Below are 23,806 nucleotides of genomic sequence, written 5' to 3'. Positions count from 1 at the left end.
GCTCAACGGTCTAATTAATCTTCAGATTCAAATTCAGCGGATCAAAATACATAAAAATCATACTTGATCCGGGTCAACAAAAATTTTTTCATCGCTGTAATGCAGTTTTTCATATTTTGGGGGGTTTTTGCATTTTACTAAAATCTGGGACCTGACCGAGCCCAACGGACCTCAAATTCGGATTCAGCGGGTCGAAAAACATGTCTGTAGATGGGTCCGGTCAAATGCACAAACCACTTTTTTTTTTTGTGTGCCGGTGTTATTATTTTATAAGAATAATCTATAAAACTGAAGCTTTCGATATTTCTTTTGCAAGATTAATTCGGTACTATTAAAATAGCTACATTATGCTACTTTTTCTCATCATGTTTTGTGTAAATTTAAATACAGAATTTATTGGATTCTATTTTATTTATTTTCGAGCATAATAATTTAACGGTTACAAAAATATAAGAATATTTATTGCGTTATTTCGCTTTTTTACAAAATGGCGTATCTAAGTTTGAACGGCATGGTACTATTCTCCACCCCTTTTATAAAGGGTAAAACCCCATTCTACAAAGCTACCCTCTACGTAGGGTCTGCTTCCGATGCCGTGAATTCGAAAGTAACTTTATAATGCCTTTAGGATACGAGATACAATTTTTTAAAATTAAAATATGTATAAATATAAAAAATGAACGGCTCTTTCGCCGTTCTCTCCGTCTGTTTCAAACATGTATGTGAGTCTTATTCATATTCTAATTATTATTCTTAAATTAAATTGTGTCTATCATTTTTCCTTAAAATGTTGATGCGTTTTATTACTTGTAAAAATGTAGTTATATAATGTATAAAGTGTATACAATGTATAAATGCATGTAAACGTTCGCAATATATTGATCCCTGTGATGTTTTCGCTGAATTGAAATAACTGTGCAAATCTTTATGGATTATAAATCCTTATGGGAGTACAGAAAAATTCGATTCAAAGATTCTTTCTGGAAAATTTCAGGAAAATTGTGACTGATTCGTAGTACCATCTACCAATTTTCGTCAGTGACTATAAATACCTAAATTTAACGCTACCTTAGAATACCGTACACAGTTAATGTAGCTGCGATATACTAAGGTAGAAATTAATAAAACCGACGGATGGTACTAGCGACATAAAGTATCGAACAAACGTTATGCTGCTGGAAGAATTAATCGATACAGATAATTTTATTTCCACACTTCAATTTGGCATTTTGTACTAATATAGCTATTTTTTTTTACTGCGTTTAATTGAGTATTATAATTACAAAATGTTCTAGAGATTCTACTTGTAATAATTAAAATTTTTATAACTTCTAGAAATATCTTAGAATATCAATTCATAGAACGTTTAACCGTTAGATATTTCTTTTGATTGTTAGGACGCGCGATCTCTAAACTAAGACGATTTCACATTGCTAACAAATCTGCGATAAAAAATTATTTATATTTCTTATGTCTTATGTGTTTAGAACTGGCTCGTTACAAGATAAGGCGTAAGGCAAAACACATTAGTTTTTCTTAAAGTATTAATTTTAGAAGAAAAACATTTTAAATATAAAGATTATTGTATTTTTAAATAATTTATGCAGATAATAATGTCATCACGAATTATATTATTTTCGAAAAATTGTGATGATTATATTGTCTCAATTTTAAATGATAATTAATACGTTTTAACAATGAACAATAAATCATGGTTTATAGAGTAACTAAGATAAGTTAATGTTTAAGCTAATGTTAGTTAAATTTACATAAATTAGCAAACACTCATCAAATTTAATATTTTTTAAATTATAGTATTTTAATTATTTTTTACTCATTCTGCTAAAATTCTGAAATAGCATCCGAAGATTCCTTTGTGATCTTGAAGAACTTGAAAAATTTTAATTTGTATTATATTAATTATGACATTGAACGGCAATTGTAACATTATTCACCTATCCGCTTAAACATATATTCGTATAAACATCGTATTAATCAGCATAATTAAAAAAAAACATGATCAATAAGACGATAGTAGGATAAACAGGTTGAGTCAAAAAGGATAAGCTACCAGAAACATTTGTGCTCAGTGTTCGTCAGAGTGACGTCAATTACCATCGATAATAACTTAACGAACGACTCTCTCCTGCGACAGTCTCAATCCTACCTTCGCCAAACGAACACGCGCGTTCTTCGACACTCACGAAACCACACGGTATACCCTATCATTATATCAGCTTCGCGGTTCATTATTTCGAGATTAATGATCTATTATTGACATCGTAATTCTCATAATATGTCAATAACTCTTCGCTGTTAGTGCTGTTACATTTGACAACATCGGACATTGGATACTGGTGACACTACACGAAAATAATTGATTTTTTGTGTAAGATTATATCACGAAAGAAATCTTCTTGTGAAATACTTCTTATAAATTATTTACGGTCTGTGGAAAATGTGGCTGCACATGTACAATCGCATAATTTTTTGTTTTGCTTCCAATATTATTTTTATAAATAAACCTAATAAGTGACACGGAAATATATTTTTCTTAATTATATCATTATGTGATAGATAAAAATCTGTAAAAATATTTTTCCGCAATTGCACCAATTTCTAAGAACTTTTTGCTTGAAAAATTTATATATAAGTAATAAAATAAAATCGTGTGTTCGTTACATTATGCAATTAGAAATTATTTATGTTAGAGTATGCACTTAAAAACGACTAAAAAAAGCATTTAAATTTAAAATTAAAGATATTATGATAAATAACAGCAGTTTCTTTCAAATTTCAAGATCATAAGAGAATTGTTCACCATTTCATAATTTGGATAGAAAAAAAAAAAACAAATTTAAAATGCAAATATTGTATTTAATATTCATCTTTATATTAATTTAATTTATTCTTGACATTCCGTGATAATCCATCATCTAATTCTTAATTATTTTTAAAACCAATGTAACGCGTGATATAAATTATAGATTACTCTGGTTCTATTTCATAACTCTTTCGTTATTGATCTTGAATTTTTTTTTTTTTACATAAGACTACTTTGCATTTACGACGTGAAACCAGTTCCTTTGAAACACGCGCCATGCTTTACCTAGTCGCAGCTAATAAAAATATTCTCAATCTCTCAGATGCGATCATTACACGTAATAATTTCACTTCCTTCATAATTATGTTCTCAATCATAATTGAATCTAATTGTAAACGCGATCATTTCTACATTTTTATATTCTTTCCATTAATGTTCTAAATATCATGTTTGTCTAATTTTTATATAATTAATTAAATTTATAAAGAAGTTCAGGTATTTTAGGCAATTTGGGAAGCACGCGGGGAACAATCGGTTTATCTTTTTTCTTACTCAATTTCACTTGCTGAATCTGAAAATCATAATTAAAAGTTGTCCTAGTTTCCGGAAAATATATTTTTTTTATATTTTAAACAGAAAAAAGCAACGGTTGATTTTATTACTTTGAACCATGTCTGCAAATTTCTCTTTGTTTTTATAAAAATATGTTTTGAAAAAATATGTTTGTTACCTATAAGCCTTCAACCTTTCTTTTCAGGGCTTGAGAATCTGTAAATTACCTTAAATTATATTGTATCAAAATATCTCGAAAAGTATAAAAGATACGGAAAAATGTTTGAAAGAAAAGTTATACGAGTCTAAAGCGGACAAATAGTACGGCTTAAAAATAATTTTTGAAAAAATCAATTTTTTTACTTTTCGATATATATCGATATTTCGATGCAAAAGTTAAATTATATACATAACTTAAAGTAACTTACAGATTATCAAATCCTGATGAGAAAGAATGAAGTCTTAGGTAACATCGAAACTATTTTTATAAAAACAATGAGAAATTCGCAGATATGGTTCAACAAAGTGATAAAATCAACCATAATTTTTTTCTGATTAAAATATGAAAAAAATATATTTCCCGAATACTAGGACAACTTTAATTACAATTTTCAGATTCAGCAAATAAAACTGAGTAAAAAAAAGATGAAACCGACATTCCCCGCGTGTTTCCCAAATCACCTAAAATGCATAAATTCCTTTAACATTAATTTTTAAAAATAATTATATTACAGTTATTTAGATTTACAGATCCATATTCATATTTGCATTTGTACATCTGCAACTAAATGATTTCCATATTTCGCATATTTGCATTGTATAATTAATATTACATTAATAACACTGTCTATAGAGACATCGTGTCGAGAAATCTGTCAACAGTTTGAGGCTGTATGGTACTTTAAGAATATTAAAAATGAGGGAACATCGAAATAACTTGTTAATCCAATTTGGATTTATCTGCATCTTCGCGCTCAATGCGAATATTATATACGGTGATACAATTGCGAAAACGCCAAATGGTATATTGCACGGAAAGCGAATGCCCACCCGACTTGGAAGAAACATTAACGCATTCCTGGGAATTCCCTATGCTGCACCGCCAGTCGGAGAACTCAGATTCAAGGTAAAATTATCCTGATATTTTTTGCTAGACGTGAACGTGGAGTTAAATGATTCCATCCTTTGATGGAATTTGATTAAATCTTAATTTAATCAAGTGAGTTTGCGGAATTTAAGTTTAAACGTTAATTTTATACGCGCTGACGAGGAGTCGGAAATAAGTTACTAAATATTTCTAAAATAGTCGATTAAAATCTGTAGATATATTTCTAGCCAATTCAACGTATAGTTTTCATGAACGAAGATAAATACGTGGTTAAAATATTTCAACAGATTAACGTATAATTTAAGAATGTAAATTCACCTTTGAAATAAGGTATGTGTTTATATGCGAAAGGATAAATATTTATCGAAACTCATTTTTACGGCTTAAAAATAATTGCATAAATTTGTATGAGCCGATCATAGCTAACTGGGTTACGGCTTATGATTTAGAAAAAAATTATGGAATTAAAATCCGGAGATAATTATCTAAACCTGCCTGCAGTGTCCTTAATGATTCCTAATGGACTATGCGTCTCGCGCAATCACTTAAAAAGCTGCGTCAGGGACTTTCGCGGCAATTAGTATGCAACAATCACGCATCGTAATAACAAAAACGTTCTTTTCTCCCCCGGGTTTACGCATCGTACATACATCGCTTTTTTTTCCACGCAATTACGCACCGTCGCTGTTGCAAGTAATTCAAACGTCGGCATTCCGCTTTCCTAAATCAATTCTGATATTACACATGACATACTTTGTGTTCTCGTTTAACGGAAGTGAAAAAACTGCGTTACAAACGGATAATCGTGATCATTCTTTCCGTGCACGAAACTGCTATAAAGAAAAGAGCCTCAGCATCAGCAAATAGATACAGGATGCCACGAAACCGCATTTTATTGACTGTTTTGTATTCGCGTGACGTTCTGGTGTTGTAAATGTGTATTTTGTGCAACGTTTAGCCTTGCATGCGTTGTTAATATTATTGGAATTCCATTTTATAATGCAATACATAATGTAAATTTTTATTTACATTATATTTTTTGAAGATAATAAATAAAAAATAGGTTCAATATCAAATACGTTGACAAGATACATCAAATGTTTGTCAAGTGTTTATCTTTTATCGATCGCGAAATTGTTTAAAAATATTTATAAAAACAAATAAGAAATTCAAATCAGAAAGCTCCTTAGACACGAAACTTATCGTACTTAAAAATGTTTTCAAAATGTTTTCTAAAATATATTTAAAATAGTTTGTTTTATCCAAGTAGATTCAATAATAAATTTTTTTACATTGGATAAAATACAGAATATGTTACCAAAGAATTATTATCTTAATTATTTAATTACTATATTATTATTAAAGAATTATCTTAATTATTTAATTATTATTAAGTATTTAATTATTTAAAAAAGTCAAAAAATTACATGTATATCAATTAAAAGATAAAATAAAGAAAACGCAATTAATTTAATTACAATAACAGAGAAATGGTAAAATTGCTCTGTGAACTTCATATAGATTTTATAATACGCTTCGCAATATATCAGGAAATTATGATGCGGAACTAATAAACGTTGGAATTTAATTTTTAATTTAAGCAAGACGTGTCGCAGAAATTATGCTAATTGTATTTTGCTTGCATTAAATATTCTACTAGTCGACAGCTTTCGTCATTCAACGAGGACTGCTTCTTGCATTTTCTCTGATGTCTATTTCATAACCAGTGTATGCATAACCACTGATAAGGATATCTAATTCGCTAATTTAAAATTCAGAAAAATTAACTTATCTCTGACAGTAAAAGTATAGAATATGAATCGTATTAAGAGTGATATAAATAAAAAAATTGAGATATCAAAAAATTTAAATTTAATTCATTAATAATTTATTAATAATTATTCGTGTTCTATTACACGAAATGTTTTTTTCAATTTGGTGCAGTATACGTTTTTGTGCTCACTGCCCAAATGTGTAATGTCTTATTTACTTATTTAAAGTATATAATCTCACTTTAATATTTTATTTAAATTAAAACTACGATAGCTAATTTGAAATATTTTAAAACGGATATATCTTTAAAAAATTTTAATATCATTATCTTTTTGAATCACTTCAGCGCATTAAAGTTGATCAAATTGAAATTAAATAACTTCAATTTAATTATAAAGAGCAAGTGCAGGTATATCAAACAGGTTGACTCACCAATTGCTGCAAAATGAGGAAAATATTTTCCATAATCTGTAATGTAACATTGAATTAATAACATTAATACTGACACATTAGCGTAAATTATTATTGATTAAATCCTTTCGATACTTACGATAATCGATAGAAACTTCTGTATGACCGCGGCATCCGGATGACACGAACAATCGCGGATTATGCACTTGCGAAGGAACACGCGAAGATCGCGAAATATTGCAGCTGGTATAGCTTTTCCGTCACGTCACAGATCCGTTTCCGAGGTTCCGAATTTGTATGTATGTGTACGTACGTACTACGCGAATAAAACATACGGCTGTCGCGTCGTACTACGCGAATCATATAAGGTTATTACGCCGTGAATAAAATAATATATCACACGAATTAAATATATAGAGCTATATCACGTCGCGCGTCGAGTGCTGCCTCCATCAAATGCGACATTATAACCTATACGTCGAACATAACGCGAACACAGGAGCCTGTGACAACGCATCGCCCATCGTAAACAAACATGTAAACAGTATTCGCGAGATACTTGATTCGACGCGTTCGACACTCGAGTAACACGATTACGCGGAATTTTCGGAAGTTGGCAAACCTGTTGCGCGTCCGCGTTTCTCTCACGCGCGATGCAATATCTACGCATATTTTTCCCGATATGATTCTTCCCGACAATTTGTTTCCGACTGATATTTTCCCTCGACCGATATTACTCTCCCGATGTTCGCGTGATTTTCATGCGAACATTAACGCGAAATGAGCCGAAATCGTCGCGCGGTACAACCTCTGCGAGATACATGTCGCGCGATGTATTTGATACCTGGACGAACATCGCGGTACGACGATGCTTTTGATAGAATACATGCCGGACGACTCGCGGCTCGTGACCGGCGTCTCGTAGATCCCCGCAAAGGGGTCGATTACACGATCGGCGCGATATATACTCACGAAATAACACAGAACGACAACCGGCGGGACGCGCGACGCGCGCGGCGCGACGCTCCTCTCGGTCCATCTTCAGTGGTAGTAGTGTCGTGCGCACCGAGTCGTAAAAAACGGAATGACCGGGAGAAACGGCGGAACCGAACTTATCAAACCTTGCACTGCCCTTCATTACCGACGCCCAATGTACATTTAGCATATTTTATTTTAAAGATTTATAAATTTTATAATAATAATTAGAAGTTCGACACGCTGTTTAACACGTTGTTTTATGCAATTAGCAATCCTTGTCGATTAAGTTATAATATCTAATTAATAACCGCGTGATTAAGAATGCTTAATTATTGAATATGTACAACTCGTTACTTAATTATTATATACGGAATTTCAAATAATCTTATAATTATAATATAAATATGTATTCCAGGTAGCACATATTCGTTTCAGAAATGTTTCATAACCGATTCTTGAAAACGTTTCTGAGTGGTTAAAAATGTTCACTCGAAAAACGTTTAAAAAAACGTTTTTTTTTGGTTAAAAAAAATGTAGATATAATCGAAATATCATTTTTTATCTATCTGGAAAAAAGTTTGTGCATTTGTTCTTTTCAAGCAAACTTTTTCACAGATAGAGAAAAAATGATATTTCGATTATATTTTTCTACGTTTTTTTTTTACCAAAAAGAAACGTTTCTTTAAACGTTTTTCGAGTGGACATTTTAACCACTCAGAAACGTTTTCAAAGTGCCACCTGAATATGTATATGTCTAGTATTTTTAATTATAATTATTCAAATTATTTAATTATGTTTTTCTGCAAATTAAGCCACCACAACCACCGACAGCTTGGAACGGCACCCTAGATGCTACAAAAAACGCCGAGATATGCACGCAACGGAACGTTTACGTCGATCAGAAGGAAATTGTCGGCAACGAGGATTGTCTTTACCTGAATGTCTACACGCCCTGCTTGCAATGCACCCAAGACCACTCGGATTCCGATCATCATCACGAACATGAACAGCAGCGTAAGGCTTTTGCTAGATTCCCAGTCATGATTTGGTTCCACGGCGGCGGATGGCTCACCGGGGCCGGTCATTCTGAATTTTACGGACATAAGTTCTTGCTGGATTTTGACCTCGTCCTCGTCACCATAAATTTCCGGTAAATTTCCGAAGCTTGACTGATAATTTAAATCTGACGCTAGGCATCAGCTTTTGAAATTCTGCACCGTGCATTATTTTTTTATGTGTGCGGAGACGTAATTTCTTAAATATTTTAAATAAGAATATAGTGTGTAATAAATGACATACTTGCTTTTACGTAATTAGAAGTAAAAAAAGATGCGATTTTATAAGAAATCGGTATCAACAACAAAAAAGAAAAAGTCGTAATTACATATATAACAATAAATAAATTTCTCACGTTAGACTTGGACCATTGGGCTTCTTGAGTACGGAGGATCTGGAATGTCCAGGAAATCTAGGATTAAAGGATCAGCAGCAAGCTATGCGATGGGTGCACGAGAATATCGTTTACTTTAGCGGTGATCCGAATAAAGTGACCCTCTTCGGTGAAAGCGCCGGCGGTGCAAGTGTTCACTACCATATGGTCAGCCCACTTTCAGCAGGTAAAGCCTTTAATATCTTATAATGTATTTTGAAATATACACAGATATTATTTACATATAAAAGAATATATACTGACAATAAATAACTTGCCTGAAATAAATTTAAAAGAATAGACTGTTATATATCGCTTATTATTTCATCGAAGATACGTCAGTTAATCTGATTCGTGCTTGTTTTAAAAGGCATATAAATTATTACAAAATTTTTCCTTATTACATTGAGATATATTTCAAATGCACATTAATGCATATTTTATCGCAAAAACTGATTCTGCGATTCATCGGGTGTTTCGTCGTCATTAAGTGACACGTAATCGATCGCATGCATAATATTACTTCATACGCGTATATGCATAATATCAATTTCAATTTGCATCACTATTTATGTAATCGCGAATTTTCTGTGTATATACGAAGAAACGTGTTTTACAGCATTGCGATTTTCTTTCTAGAAGTAGTTAATGACTTCAAGGAAATTGCAAATCTGAAGCTTGACGATTTCAAAATTAATTATTTCATCGTTTCTTTTTATCGAATAGAGATAGCTATATAATTTAATCTAAAAAGCTTTATTTTAATGAGTTTTTAACGTTCTTATACAAAACATGACGAAATTTTGTCAAATTGGAAATATTAAATTTTACGAAAGTTCCCGAAAGTTTTAATTAAAAATTATTATATATTTTTATATAATAAATATTGTGTGTGCAGACAATATATGCCGCATGTATTATCTGCATCAATAAATGGTGCATCAATATCGCACGTCATTAGTAATGTGATCTTTTGCAGCATCATGCTTTAATTGGCATAACTCGTTTTTATGACTGAGAAATATTTACGTTTTTCTGAATCACGCAGGACTTTTCCACCGCGGTATTTCACAAAGCGGCAACTTCTACAACCCGTGGACTTTAGCGTCACCGGGAGTTGCCAAAATGAGAGCCATGACCTTGGGTAAGAATTTAGGATGCAATTCGGAAAATTCTAAGGAGCTCATTAAATGCCTGCAAACGAAGAGTGCGGAGGAAATCATTGGTACTGACCAACTTTTCAAGGTAACGAAATTTTTAATGGATATAAGAAGATACGTCAATGACAAACTTTTTGCAATCACAATTAGTTGGTGGTATTTGTTGGTGGTATTTGTTGGTGGTATTTGCACAATTAGTTGGTGGTATTTGCAGTAATGAAATAGTTACGATCTGAACGCTTATTTCAAATGCCATCTAAATGATGTCTTGTGTGCCATATACGCGTTTCTTATATATTTTATTACTTATTCATTTCGACATCTAACTGAAAGGATTCATTTAGCTGTCAATCGATGCTTAATCGGTCGTACATGCGCATATCGATGTGGAAACGTCATGTTAAATCACGTGAAATTAATAAATTTATGTGAAAGTTGACGGTGTGTTTTTTAAGATATATCTATATATACTAGTATATGGGTCACTTATCATCTCTGATGTAATCTTGGTTGTACTTAAAAGGCTTCACGCCTGGTTCCGCAGTACTCATGCACGTTTTACACGAACTCATTGCTTAGAACATTTGAATGTGCATTCATGCGCAGCTATTAAAAGTGCAACCGCAAGATAAGTCTGTATCTGCGCGTGCATCAGTCTCAGAAATTGTGTGCGGTGACAGGTAGACGGTTTATCGATATGAGTGCATGTAAAATATTCATGGACAGTCACGCAACGCATTGCTTACCATTTTTTTTAGAATAAGTGTGCCTTAATGCGAAATTAAGAGGAAGTTAAAAAGTGATTATTCATGACTCCTTGAGATTCTCTTATCTACTTTTGCTATTTTAAATTGTCTGATATAATTGCTCATTAAAAATTGATATAAATATCTTTTTGATAATATGAGATAGTAATATTTTGTTTACTCAAACTGCACCGCGGAAATTTTTATGAATAATTCTCACGTGTTATGTTTTGAAGATAAATATCGGATTGAAATAATCGAATGAATATATCGAAGTTCTGATAATACAAGAAAAACCAGTTTGACGAATACGCGCATGCACATTTATATTATGCCAAATACGTGCTTTTCGCGTGTGTAGTTGATATTTTTATTCATGCCTATGTATACGTATCATCACTATTAACTGATGTTAAACTGGAAAACGAGCAGTAAGACGCACGTACGATAAGTACGGATTTCCTACAAAAGCGTGGCAATAGCTCCGATTACTGTATCAATTTAATGTAATTATCAATTATCTTTATCATAGAAATTTGGCTACTGTCCAATGATACCATTTCGACCGGTAATCGAACCCAAGCATCCAGGTGCTTTCCTGATAGAGGATCCTTTAATTTCGGTACGAGAAGGTCGTCTCCTTGATATACCCTGGATGACAGGAATCACATCGGAAGAAGGAACTTTGAGAGTAGCAGGTAGGGACATGCTCGAATTCAATTTTATAACATTAGGTAATTCTTAGACTATAGAAATCCCAAAAATTACTTAATAAAGTGTAACTTTAAATCCCATATCAAAAATCTATCACGCATCCTAAATAGCAGATGAATTCAGTTTCTATATTTATTATTGAGTAATTAATTTTTTAAATTGATCGTGTTTTTTTTAACATCTTATCGAATTTTGTAATGTCATTCCTAAGATTTAATAATTTTTTGGAAATTATAAGCAATTAAGATACCAGTGAAGAAAGTATTTATGTTTATAACTCTATACGGTTCTCAGGTATTTACGGACGGGAAAACAACGTGAAAGAATTGGAGAAGAACTTTAATGAAATTGCGCCCATCAGTTTATTATATGGCGAAAGATATAATATCGCAAATGAAGATTTGCGAAATGAGATAAGTGCTACTATTCACGATTTTTATTTCGGCTACAAAGCTATTGATCACAGTGATGATTCCAGATTCAAAGTCATCAATGTGAGTTTAAGTTATATATAATAATAAGTTATAATTTGAAACATTAATATCTTATATTAAAAAATATACGACTTAATTTTTTATTCGACTAAAATCGATCATATTATAAAAATATCTCAATCGATATCAATATTTAAATATTATTTTAGTAATTTTTATGAACTTAAATTTGTTACTTATTCAAATAATAAATCTCGTACTTTGATAATCTGTGATAGAATATTTACTCTTTTGCTTTCTGTCTTTAAATTACAGACATTAATACCGCAAATATTTTCGTACATTATATTAAAAAAGTTTTTAATTATTATGAGCATAGTTATATGGTAGTATGTATAACGTCATTTATATTTATATGGAATTAATTTAGAAACATTAAATCTATTAAAAATTAGCCCTTAATGATTTATTAACATGATTTTCTAGATGTATAGCGACTACTGGTTTAACCATGGTACCCACGAAGCTGTGCAAGACTTTATTGTAAACCAAACGTCACCAGTTTTTTATTATTATTTCGCGTACAGAGGAAGCGCTTCCTTCAGCACGATATTCGGCGATCGAGAAAGAGATTATGGAGTATCGCATGCGGATGACTTACAGTATTTGTTCCCCGTGGGAGAACAATTGTTTACCTATACGACATTGTCCGATAAAGATCAGGAAATGATCGATGTCATGACTGACATTTGGTATAATTTTGCAAATTCCGGGTAAGTTTTAATCGATAACATATGTAAGTAACTATAATCTTTCGATAAGACAAAGCCATAAAAACTCAGTATGTGCATAATATTATATACTATACTTAACGAAATATGTTTTTAGAAATCCTACGCCAAAAGTCACCAAAGTGATTCCATTGAAGTGGAAGCCCGTGAAAACAGCTTATGCACCGGAATACTTACGCATAGAAAGCCCAACGAATATCATTATGGATCATAGTCTTCTCTGGGAGAGAATGATATTTTGGGATTCCTTAACACGCCGGATGAAGTCCCAAGACAATACGTTTAGACATCTGAAGGATGAATTGTAATTTGCACATCTACACATAAGTTGAAGACAAAAATATCTCATTGTCAGTACGGCTGCAAGAATCAATAATTTCGTGTAACTGTTTCATCTTTCGTTTTATGCCCCCTTAATTTTAGTTGTTTTAGAAACTTTTAAAATTATACCAATATAGTTATATAAATTATAAAATCTTTATTTTAATGTCAGATAAAATTTATGAAACGCATAATGCATTTGTGTTTTTTAGCTGCACATTTTATTTGATAAGATTTTTTTAATTTAAAGTTTTAAATATGTCTCTTTCTTTAAGTACGTATATTATCTATAAAAACAAGTCTTCGATTTGCCATGTTATCATGATGAAAATCCGATATTGCGACGTGATCCACTTTTCTCAGTTGCTTGCAGAAATTCCATTTAGCATTAAGTATATAAATATTAAAAATTTTATTAACATAATGTATATGTAATGTGTATTAATTATATATATAGTTATTATTCTATTACATTTATAATACAATAAATATAATATATAATTAAAATTTTCATATAAATAAAATAAATATAACATTTATATGTATGTGTATACTATATAATAAATATAAAAAGATAGCGCCAAAATAACACAAAAACGCTCTATGAATTGTATTATAAATATAATTTGTAATAAACATTTTGTTAATTGAATTAATATAACAATAAATTTTTTATGTAAATGTAGACAAAAGTGTATTTCTATTTTACAGTAAAAGTGAACTCAATAGTAAAGATTACAGTAATATGATAGGTAATATTATAGAGCAACATTCAGATCAGAAAGATCTCATCGAGAATTTCACCAGATTCAGATTTCTCTTTCTCCTTTCCATATTACGAAATTCTCCTACGCAACTTCGTGTAGCAATCTCTATTGGTTATTTATTTTAACATTAAATATCATTTAATTGACAAATTAAATTTTTTACATAAGACGATTGTGCATTGCGTAATATTTATAATACTGCAGCGCGTTTCTAACATGATAAAAGAAAGTTAATATAAATGCAAGACGAGAAGTAGTCTTAAAAAAGATAACGAAAAATTTTACTTCAACTCACTTCAAACTGCGAATTGACAGATTTCGAGACACGTTGTTTAGTCAATGGTCATATTTTTTCATTACCAATAAAATAAATTATTGTTACGAACTTAACAAGACTTATAAGTGTTTTAACGTTTTAATTGAAAGTATCGTTTAGTATGGCTGAGGAAAAAAAGAATGATTATATTGAGATAGAAGCGAGAATGTATGCGCCTCTGGAGTGGGATTCGCCGGCGATATGCAAAATACAGGATCTAAAGGAAGCACAGTACGAGGAAGCACTGCGTCTGATAAAAGTTCAGCAGCGGGAAATCCTAGACAGAACACGCTCGCGTTGAATATTTTAATATCAATTAATTACAAGCTTTGATAGTGCGAAATTGCGTCAATGTTTTTTTTGACTTTTTCCTTATTTTCCGCGATTTCCTATTCACTCATTTGCAAAATATTTTTCCGACGAAATGCGATTAGAAAATCTTGTTTATCTCATTTATCGCATATTATCATCATATTACTGAAGTTCAAAGAAACGCATTATTTCAGGAAAATTCTCGTAAGATATCAAATAGATTCGTGATTAATTTCATTTCAATATTGGTTCGCTCTCTAGCAATAATTTAATTTATTAAAATTATAGAATAATAGAAAATATAAGATTTTCACTCATTTCCTGCAAATATAATAAAAATAAAAATTATCGACTATCTTGCAGCATCATTTTTTCCGGGAGGAGCCGATGTGTAAAGCAATCGCTTTTCTGCAAGATGAGGCATCCGTTAAGACGTATCTAAATCTTATAAGAACATGGATGAAGGATACCATCAGTTTGGTTGCGCTCAGTTTGACATCGGGACGAGTCGTTGGAGTTGCCGTTACACGAATCAACAGCAATTCGGATAAAAGCGATACATACAATCGAGTGCAAGTACGTGCAATCTTGTTGTAGTCTCAAACTCTAAGAACTCGATGTCACAAGAATACCGAGCGATTAAAGCGATCTTTATGATATGTATTAAGTTATAACGCATTGTTATTAAATTGTAAAGCAATTTTCGTTTCATACCTATATAAACGGAAAAAACTGAAGGTGGTATAATTCATACAGTTCAATCTTATATTTAAGATCGTCTTAAGTCTGATGGTCTCAGATAATTCTTTTAAAATTTCTAGAAATGATAATAAAGACGATCTTGAATATAAGGTCGAACTATGAGTACCCCCTCCCAAGATAAGCTTTATTTTAGATAAGTCGAATCGAATAAATTGTACGATGCAAGAAACGTGTGTTTGATTAATTGGTACAGAATTTCGACGGAGACGCTCTAGAGAAAATCATGGGCCTGATCAACGCTTTGATAAAACGATCGAATATGTACACGGAGCTCGATTGCGATGCGTATCTACGAGTTCATATTCTTTGCGTTCATCCATCCTACCAGCAGAAAGGCGTCGGCGCGGCTCTGCTGAAAACCTGCGTCCAAATCGCGTCCACGTTGGGCATTCCGGCTATCGGCAGCGTCTTCACGTCGGGTCTGAGCCAGTCGTTAGCCCTGAAACTAAATTTCCGTCTCATCGCGGAAATCCGCTACAGTCGCTGGGTCGTCGACGACAGGGTCGTGTTCGACGACACCGGCAAGGGAAATTACTCGGCCGCTTTCATGGGAATGCGAATATCCCGCGACGAATTTGAAGACGGGAAATAACGATCGCGACTGTGTATCGTGCGTTGATATATTAATTCTCCGACTGGTACGAAATCACGAATACCAATTATTTTCCAATGTATCATTATAGATAAAATATAAATTCGTTTTCGCTTCAAAAACATGTGCCAATTTAAAAAATGCATTGTTATTTGAATATAAATTATATTTCGGAAAACTCATACAATATATTATACTGACGTGTATCCATCGCGATAAGTATGGTCGGTAGCATGCAGATATAAAAAAAAGAAGGATATAAAAATTTATAATTCTTCTATTCAGTTGCCGATGATAATACCAGAGAGAAATCTGAGAGAGGACATGACAGCCTTTTACGTGTTACCACAAAATGCCCTCGTGTACTAAAGTTTCCTGAAGAAGAGGATGAAACTACATAGCAACATTCACTTTTCTGCATCGCAGGTATACAATTTGTGGTGCGTGTCCACCTTTCGAGACTGCTGGGATTTTATTTTCGAGATTATTCTCGAAAAATTGTATATTCGAAAATCATGTCCTCTCTTAGATTACGAATATTTCCGACGAGTAACACAGTCTTTGGCTTTATTCCATGTCATGTATGTTTGGTTCCATTCCATGTTATGTGTACAAAATATAATTGTGTAATAAGAAAGTTATCTTAGATATTTCTTGATGGAAGCCTAAAAGTATAAATTTTTTCAAATGCAATTTTATACTGGCACTTTTTTTAAATTTATTATATTATATTACTTAATTAAACTCAGATGACACCGAGAATGAAATCAGAACTCAGTTATATGTCACTAAATCTGAATTCATTTTCAGATGCAAAAAGAATTCTTTTTCTAAAAGGAATTCTTTTTGCACCTAAAAATGAACTTAGAATTGATGACATAAAACTGAATATACTAATGAATTCTTTTGTGCTCTGTGTACTATTTGGATAGATTTTTATTATACGAACAATATATTTTCAATTTAAGAATTCAAAATTTAAGCCTGTTTAGCACAATTGAATGGGACTAGCGTAGAAATTAACATTTGTTTAGTCATAAATTAATCGCGGTGATCTTGATTTTTTCACCGCTGCCGTTTCAGAGTAAATTCATAGGATGCCCTATTTTTGATATTGAAAATCTCGAAGCCCGTTCAGCACAATCGAATGGGACTAGCGTATAAATTAACTCCTGTTTAGTCGTAAATTAATCGCGGTGACATTGATTTTTTCACCGCTGCCGTTTCGGAGTAAATTCATAGAATGCCCTATTTTTGATATTGAAAATTTCGAAGCCTGTTCAGCACAATCGAATGGGACCAGCGTAGAAATTAACTCCTGTTTAGTGACAAATTAATCGCGGTGATCTTGATTTTTTCACCGTTGCCGTTTCGGAGTAAATTAATAGGATGCCATATTTTTGATATTGAAAATCTCGAAGCCCGTTCAACACAATCGAATGGGACAAGCGTAGAAATTAATTTTTGTTTTGTCGTAAATTAATCGCGGTGACGTTGATTTTTTCACCGCTGCCGTTTCGGAGAAAATTCATAGAATCCAAACAATACCAAACAATATACGCGGAACAAAGTCAAAGACTGTGTTCTTTGCCGGAAATTTGAGAGAGGATATAATTTTTGAATGCGCAATTTTTTGAAAATGAAGCCCTAGCAGTCTCGAAAGATGGATGTAGCACGGACATGCACCACAAATTATATACCCGCGGTGCAGAAAAGTGAATGTTGCTATATAGTTGATATTCACTTCTCCAGGGGGTGTTAGTTATGCACGAGAGCATTTTGCGATAACAAGCAAAAGGCCGTCATGTCCTCTCTCAGGTTTCTCTCTGATAATACACTGGTATTATTGCAAACGGTAAACATTTATTAACATGTAATTGTTTATTTCCCCAGACTGGAGACGAAAGATTGTCGAGAAGAAAGATTTCCATTGACATTTTGATCGACGTTTAAGTTTGAAAAAGTTGCGCGTCGCGCCGGAAGAGTTCGTTGGCACGGTGCGAGCGGCGGGGTTCCGTTCGAACTTGGCGGATGTGCGCGCCAGTGCGCGCGCGCCAATGACGATATGCGCATGCGCCTATGGCGACATGCGCGAGGAAAGCCGTGGCAGCGGGCAGTGGCGGCAGGCGGCGGCGACGACGGCGGGCGGCCGGCAGTCAGTGCATGACGGCCCGAGGTTTGTATCGATATCGTATCTCCGCGCACGGTTCGCCCGCTCGCGAGAGGGAAAGGGAGAAAGAGAGATAGAGTGACGGTTTCCCCGGGGCCGCGCGACTCCGTGACGTTTACTACGACGCGAGCGGATCGTTCGTCGCGCGTCGTCCCCGCGTACTCTGAAGTTTCGGCTACGAAATTCGCGCCGCTTCGCGAAAGGGAGGCACGGACGCGCAGTGCGTGACGCGAAGGTGTGTGACGATATCGCTGAGTTTACACGACGCCAGACGGATTCGGCGGAGTCTACACACCATCGAGAGGTGACGAGGGACGAGTGCGAGGAGGGAAGGAGGAGAGAAGACGGGAGTGCGCGACGAGTCATCTCGGTGAGTAACGTGAACTTCATTTCGGTACGCGACTCGGCGCGAGAATTCACGAGGCGGCTGACCTTCCGACATCGGTGTCGATCTCGCACGGCCTCGTGAACTTTTGCGAAGAGTACAGCCTGTACACTTGCGAAAGGAGCAAGTCCATCGATGAACGATTACGTTTGCGAATTATTATTACCCTCTTCATTCCGCGATTACTCTCGACTCCGTGACGGAGACGAAGAGAGAGGTGACTGTATCTCGATGTACATATTTTATTTGTACCACTCCGTGACGACGACGAAGAGAGAGAGAGAGAGAGGTGATTATCTCGATGTATATATTTTATTTGTATATTTCGTCTATCTCGTTGTTTCGAAGTTTAGGACGTCTTTGAGATATATTTGTGTTATCTGACAAATATCAAGAATAGTATTTATAGAATTATCTCTACGAAAATAGATAAATGGAAAATATTTATTATATAAAGTGAGAATATTTATTGTATAAAGTTTATTATATAAAGCTATAATAATGGCAAAACTAAAAAAAATTATGCTATAAAGAATCGTGAACAATATTTATGATGTTGCTTAATACGAAATTCGAATTACTAATTGAACATGTAATTGCAGAAAAGGAACGTAACAATATTTTACTGGTAACTGATTCTTTTCTGCGAAGTTTGGTTTATTTAATATGCATTTAATATGTATGTAGTTAAAATATTGCACACAATTTCCAAAAAGATGAAAAATTAAATATATATTTATATAATTTATATAAATATATATTTAATTTAATCTCAACCGCGAAAAATACAAAAAAAAATAAATTTAGCATTTCAAGAAAATACTATTCTTAATTGTCAAATATATTTTACCTCACAAAAAGGTATGAGATAATTTAAGAGACATTATGAGTCATAATTTTATTGTTGAACAAAGAGCAAATTTTATATGAGCATAACGATATTGTAATAGGACTTCGTTACACGTTTAGTCTGTTTATCATCAAGGAAATCGTGGAGTTTCTCATCTCGTCTCGAGTGACACTCGCGCGTGTTTCCGAGTATAATGAGAGACGCTCATATCTTCGTAGAATTTTGTCATGCAACGATGCTCGCGATTTTGAGGAGCATCACGTTAATAACGACGCGAAATGCGCTTCTAACTTGAAAAATTTGGAAGGTATCCGAAATCTAAAACATCGATTGACAAAACGATTTTTTATCACGAGAAAAGACACGAGAGTTCTCGAATCGACATGTTTCGAAATTATTTCGCGGGACCATTTTGCGCGATGACGTCTCTCCGCTAGTCGATTTCCATCGAACATCCTTGGAACACGAGGGTCAATGAGCGACACGCTTGCTCGACACGATGTTTAACGATCCGGAAAACGCTCGGGGGTGAAGAGGAGAGGGATCGACTTGCAAGGCGACAGCTTGTGGAGTGTATCTCATGTCTTTATTTCATCATTAATTTCTTTATAATCGCAGTGGAAGCTGTCTCGGTCCATTGCAATCTGAATGACATTTCGATATAAACGAATTTTTCTATTCTTTTTCTTATTTATGTCCTATTGTTTTATTCACGTTTTGAAACAAATAAGTCGCGTTGAACTCTAAGATTGATAAATAATTAGATCTTGATTTCCATTTGGATTTACGCAAGTTTTATGAACGGGACTTCTAGTTGTATTTAATGCTAAAAGCAGTAGTAAGCAAAGATTAACTTGAGCTAAACCGCGTGATTTAAATATTTCAATGAATTTAAATTTTACGGCTGTTTGTTGAAACATTTTAGATAAAAATTAAATATGTTGAGGAAAATCATATGTTGTAAAATACGAGTACTATATATTTTCTCTGAATCTGCGACCACAATTTCCTCGCGTTGACGCGTTCAGCCAATCGGGCGTGAAGGTTAGTGTAAATGGACAAAGCTAACTTTGACATTGCCACATGTGCGACCGACGTGCGCGATAACATGTATAGCGTACAGAAGTCGATGTACGAGAAAGGTATGTCAAGTTGGTTTGGAGTAACGAGATAATCCGGGCGCCGACGAGAATTACGAAATCGTTTGGGCAAGCAATCCACGGAAGGTTCGAGCGACTGGAAAGGATACGATCAGAGAATAAAATCTTACGATTACGCGAGCATTTTCGTAACTACTTCGTAAGACTTGCGAATAGAACACATAAGATTCTCCATTTAACCATATCATATAGAAAAACTTAGTCATTTAAATCTCATGTACACTATAAAAATGAAAAGATATGTATTCGGAGCATATTTGAGCGATATGCGGATATTTTTGCATTTAACAATATTTAATTATATAATTATATATTTAATGTTTTGGAGTATCGACGTAAAATGATACGCGCGTCTCGGTAAAAATACTTTTAATATGAAAAATTAGTTGAAAAATTTATTTGAACCTCCAGATTCGTTTAACGAACCTCCAGACTAGAGTTTAACGTGAGTAAGGTCGATCCGGAAGTCGTTCGCTTGTATTACTATAAATGCTTCTTATCGAGAGTCATTAGATATACGCTATTTATCGGGTTCGAGCTTAGAAATGATAACCGGTGGTAGAATCTTCCTTGCCGATTACGGTCGTACCGGAAACGGAAAGTTGCTACCGAGGCACGACCATGCGTTGTCGATGGTTTCGCGAAGAGATTGCGCGTTCGTGCACGGAATGGGGCATCCGCGCTAATGACGATAATGATAATCATATTAATGACGATAACGCTGGGCGGGTTTGTAACAATCGTGGCAAAACGCGATTTCGAAACGGACTTCAATACAGCTCTATTCCAATTATTGCATGGTTACATTGCTCGATAATGCATTAAGAGACGGAACGTTTCGCCCTTTATTTAAAATTTACCGCAATGAAATATAATCACGTTGAATTAGTTTGTTCGATAATTTTGCCTAAAAAACTTGAATTTTTTAAATAAAATTGACTATTAGATAGATTATTTTTTTTCTAATCAAAGTGTATGCCGATTTTGCTAAGAAATATCAAAATTTTATTAATTACAAATATAGATATTGTTGATAACAATATTACGTTTTGTAATACACTAACGCGTTTAGCGATGCTGTTTCTAAGATGCGACTGTTTGAGAGTTAATTTCACGCGGCGAATCGTATGCGTGTGTTCTCTCACGCTGCAAGACAGAGAACAGTAACGTATTTATGTGCATCGAGTAGCGTATTTATGTGAGAAATACTCTCGTGTCGAGAACGGTCACTCAAGTAGTGAATTACGAAAGTTAACGATAAAATACCGACAAGTAACATAGTTGAGTGTCCCGATTCCACACTCTCGTTTTATCGTCTTGCCGATAGATATTTTCAAGAAACATTCCTTACTTGTTTGATACAGGACTTGCCGACTTGTTGATATCTCATTAATTTCTAACGGTAAAGACGTTAAATAATTTTTATGCGCACGCAGGAAAAATTTGCACGCATACATACTTTAATCGAGATTTCTCATTTAGATATATGCAAGTTTACATTTTTGGAAATAAGGATTTTAAGATTTAAAGACCTAATTTTATTTGTGTTTTCGACATTTCAATATTTAATGACTAATTCTCGAAAGAGAATCATATATTAAGTATTATTAATTTTTTAATCACGTATCAATGGAGTGTCTATTGAGTTGAGAAAAATTGTATATCTCTCAAGTATTATACCTCGAAGAAATCCTTTAGTTTAAAACTTTAATAATTTTAATAAAAATAAGATTAAGTTGCGATATTTCTTGCGGTAATTTAATTTGATTTTCTTGATATATTAAAGTCATACACTTTAATCGGATGAAGTAGAAATTTCCGGGAAATCATAATTAATTTACAAATATATTTTCTATCTTAAAATTTTTATTCTATTGAGTATTAGGTTAATAATTCTGTTAAGGAAGTGATTAATTTATTCAAACTTTTGTACGTAAAGAAGTAATGTGTAAGCGAGTATGTGTAATTAAAATTACATAACCAAATCACATATTCATCGAGTTAGGATTCGAGTCACTATATCGTTATATGACAATGAGTTTCCTAATCGAGCGGGGAGACCAGTTGTCTTTCACCTCGTGCGACGCGAGTTCGCAGAACGGGATGTGCCGGGACGGTAGCCTGCTCGTCAATATCAATTTGAAATATAGGTACAAGCATTCGGGTATAAGCATTTATTTTCAACAAATACTTTATTACGTTTGTCCTTGACGTCATATCGCGCGTTGTTGTTTATTCTCAGTCACCTTTGCCGCACTCGTACTGCGACTCTCGTGCCGGCATGGGCCGCTCCGCGTGGTGTTATCATTTCTCGACTTACTGAAAGGGAAATGCGAGCATCTTTTATAATAAATTATCTTTTATAATAATTATTACACTGTTACTTGTTTTATTGTGAGTTATTATGCTTTTGAAACTGGATTAGATTAGACTTCAAGTAACATATATACTTAATTATAAATACGAGCTTTAGATTATTTTATATTTTCAATTGAATTAGCTATATTTAAAGTTGTCCCAAAGTTATCTCATATCTTTTTAATGAAATCTTTAATGAAATTTTTAATCTTTTACGAGACATTTTACGTTATGCATTTATTCTCTTTAATTTAAATGTAATTTGAAAAATGATGAAAATACAATTTTGGGATGGAATGTACGCGGTTATTGACTGCGATCTCCATCGCAATTACGGTGCATTGTGCACTTTTCAAGGATATTGAGTTACTGTCGATCGATGAAGTTCTCTCAGCGTCTTTTTCGCTTCGTTTTTCTCTCGATGTTCTGATATTCGTAATTTATCAAAAAATTCCATCGTGTTGGTCGCATTCTTGTTTCTTCTCAAAATTATGCAGGTTATCAACGTGGAACATCCTTTTTCAATTTTAGATTTCTTAATAGATTTTTTAAATGTTATAAACATATTGCAATCTATGAATATGCAACATTTAATATTTTGTCAATTACAAATGTTGTGAATTAAAATTTTCTTAAATTGGAATACTTGGAATTAAAAAATTCTTGTTCGTATGCCTACTGCCAAAGCACAATTTGCAGTTTTGTAATGTTGAACTACGGATAATGTGAGCTTACGAATAGATTCATATCGATGGTTGTATTCGATAATTTTTCTCATTTCTCTCTTAACTTGTTTTTTATACACGAGTCTTCCTATATAAGTGCATCGTCTATTAATAGAGTTTACTCTTTTCGCGGCGATGTTCTTTAGCAACGAAATGCTTCGGGTGCGG

General features: G+C 33.4%; 3 protein-coding genes across 8 annotated transcripts in view; all 3 read left to right on the top strand.

The window, feature by feature from the left end:
* The first annotated feature begins 2,130 nt into the window (after positions 1-2,130).
* Positions 2,131-13,303, top strand: LOC105450783 (venom carboxylesterase-6-like). 3 transcript variants are annotated; one of them, XM_011690794.1, is made up of 9 exons: positions 2,131-2,215; positions 4,230-4,502; positions 8,459-8,796; positions 9,063-9,262; positions 10,124-10,320; positions 11,514-11,679; positions 11,990-12,189; positions 12,616-12,902; positions 13,018-13,303. In XM_011690794.1, the coding sequence occupies exons 2-9, from the start codon at positions 4,293-4,295 to the stop codon at positions 13,226-13,228; spliced, it is 1,809 nt and encodes a 602-aa protein (XP_011689096.1). In that variant the 5' UTR covers positions 2,131-2,215; positions 4,230-4,292; the 3' UTR covers positions 13,229-13,303. The 3 variants fall into 3 exon arrangements, with proteins under 3 accessions (XP_011689096.1, XP_011689097.1, XP_011689098.1); XM_011690795.1 differs by lacking the exon at positions 2,131-2,215 and adding an exon at positions 2,222-2,389; XM_011690796.1 differs by lacking the exon at positions 2,131-2,215 and adding an exon at positions 2,424-2,447.
* Positions 13,304-14,307: 1,004 nt separating this feature from the next.
* On the top strand, positions 14,308-16,550 carry LOC105450781. 4 transcript variants are annotated; one of them, XM_011690787.1, is made up of 4 exons: positions 14,658-14,840; positions 15,000-15,212; positions 15,592-16,036; positions 16,276-16,550. In XM_011690787.1, the coding sequence occupies exons 1-3, from the start codon at positions 14,676-14,678 to the stop codon at positions 15,988-15,990; spliced, it is 777 nt and encodes a 258-aa protein (XP_011689089.1). In that variant the 5' UTR covers positions 14,658-14,675; the 3' UTR covers positions 15,991-16,036; positions 16,276-16,550. The 4 variants fall into 4 exon arrangements, with proteins under 4 accessions (XP_011689090.1, XP_011689091.1, XP_011689089.1 ...); XM_011690788.1 differs by lacking the exons at positions 14,658-14,840; positions 16,276-16,550 and adding an exon at positions 14,308-14,583 and having other exon boundaries at positions 15,592-16,131; XM_011690789.1 differs by lacking the exons at positions 14,658-14,840; positions 16,276-16,550 and adding an exon at positions 14,441-14,555 and having other exon boundaries at positions 15,592-16,131.
* Positions 16,551-18,136: 1,586 nt separating this feature from the next.
* LOC105450777 (amyloid beta A4 precursor protein-binding family B member 1-interacting protein) overlaps positions 18,137-23,806 on the top strand; it is a 113,998-nt gene continuing 108,328 nt past the window's right edge. The window contains exon 1 of the mRNA XM_011690780.1: positions 18,137-18,530. The gene's annotated coding sequence lies outside the window, so the exon portion shown is untranslated. The remainder of the gene's footprint in view (positions 18,531-23,806) is intronic.

This window comes from Wasmannia auropunctata, unplaced genomic scaffold (genome assembly GCF_000956235.1).
Source record: "Wasmannia auropunctata unplaced genomic scaffold, wasmannia.A_1.0 LD336055.1, whole genome shotgun sequence".
Taxonomy (NCBI): Eukaryota; Metazoa; Arthropoda; class Insecta; order Hymenoptera; family Formicidae; genus Wasmannia; species Wasmannia auropunctata.
This window is presented reverse-complemented; position numbering and strand designations above follow the sequence as displayed.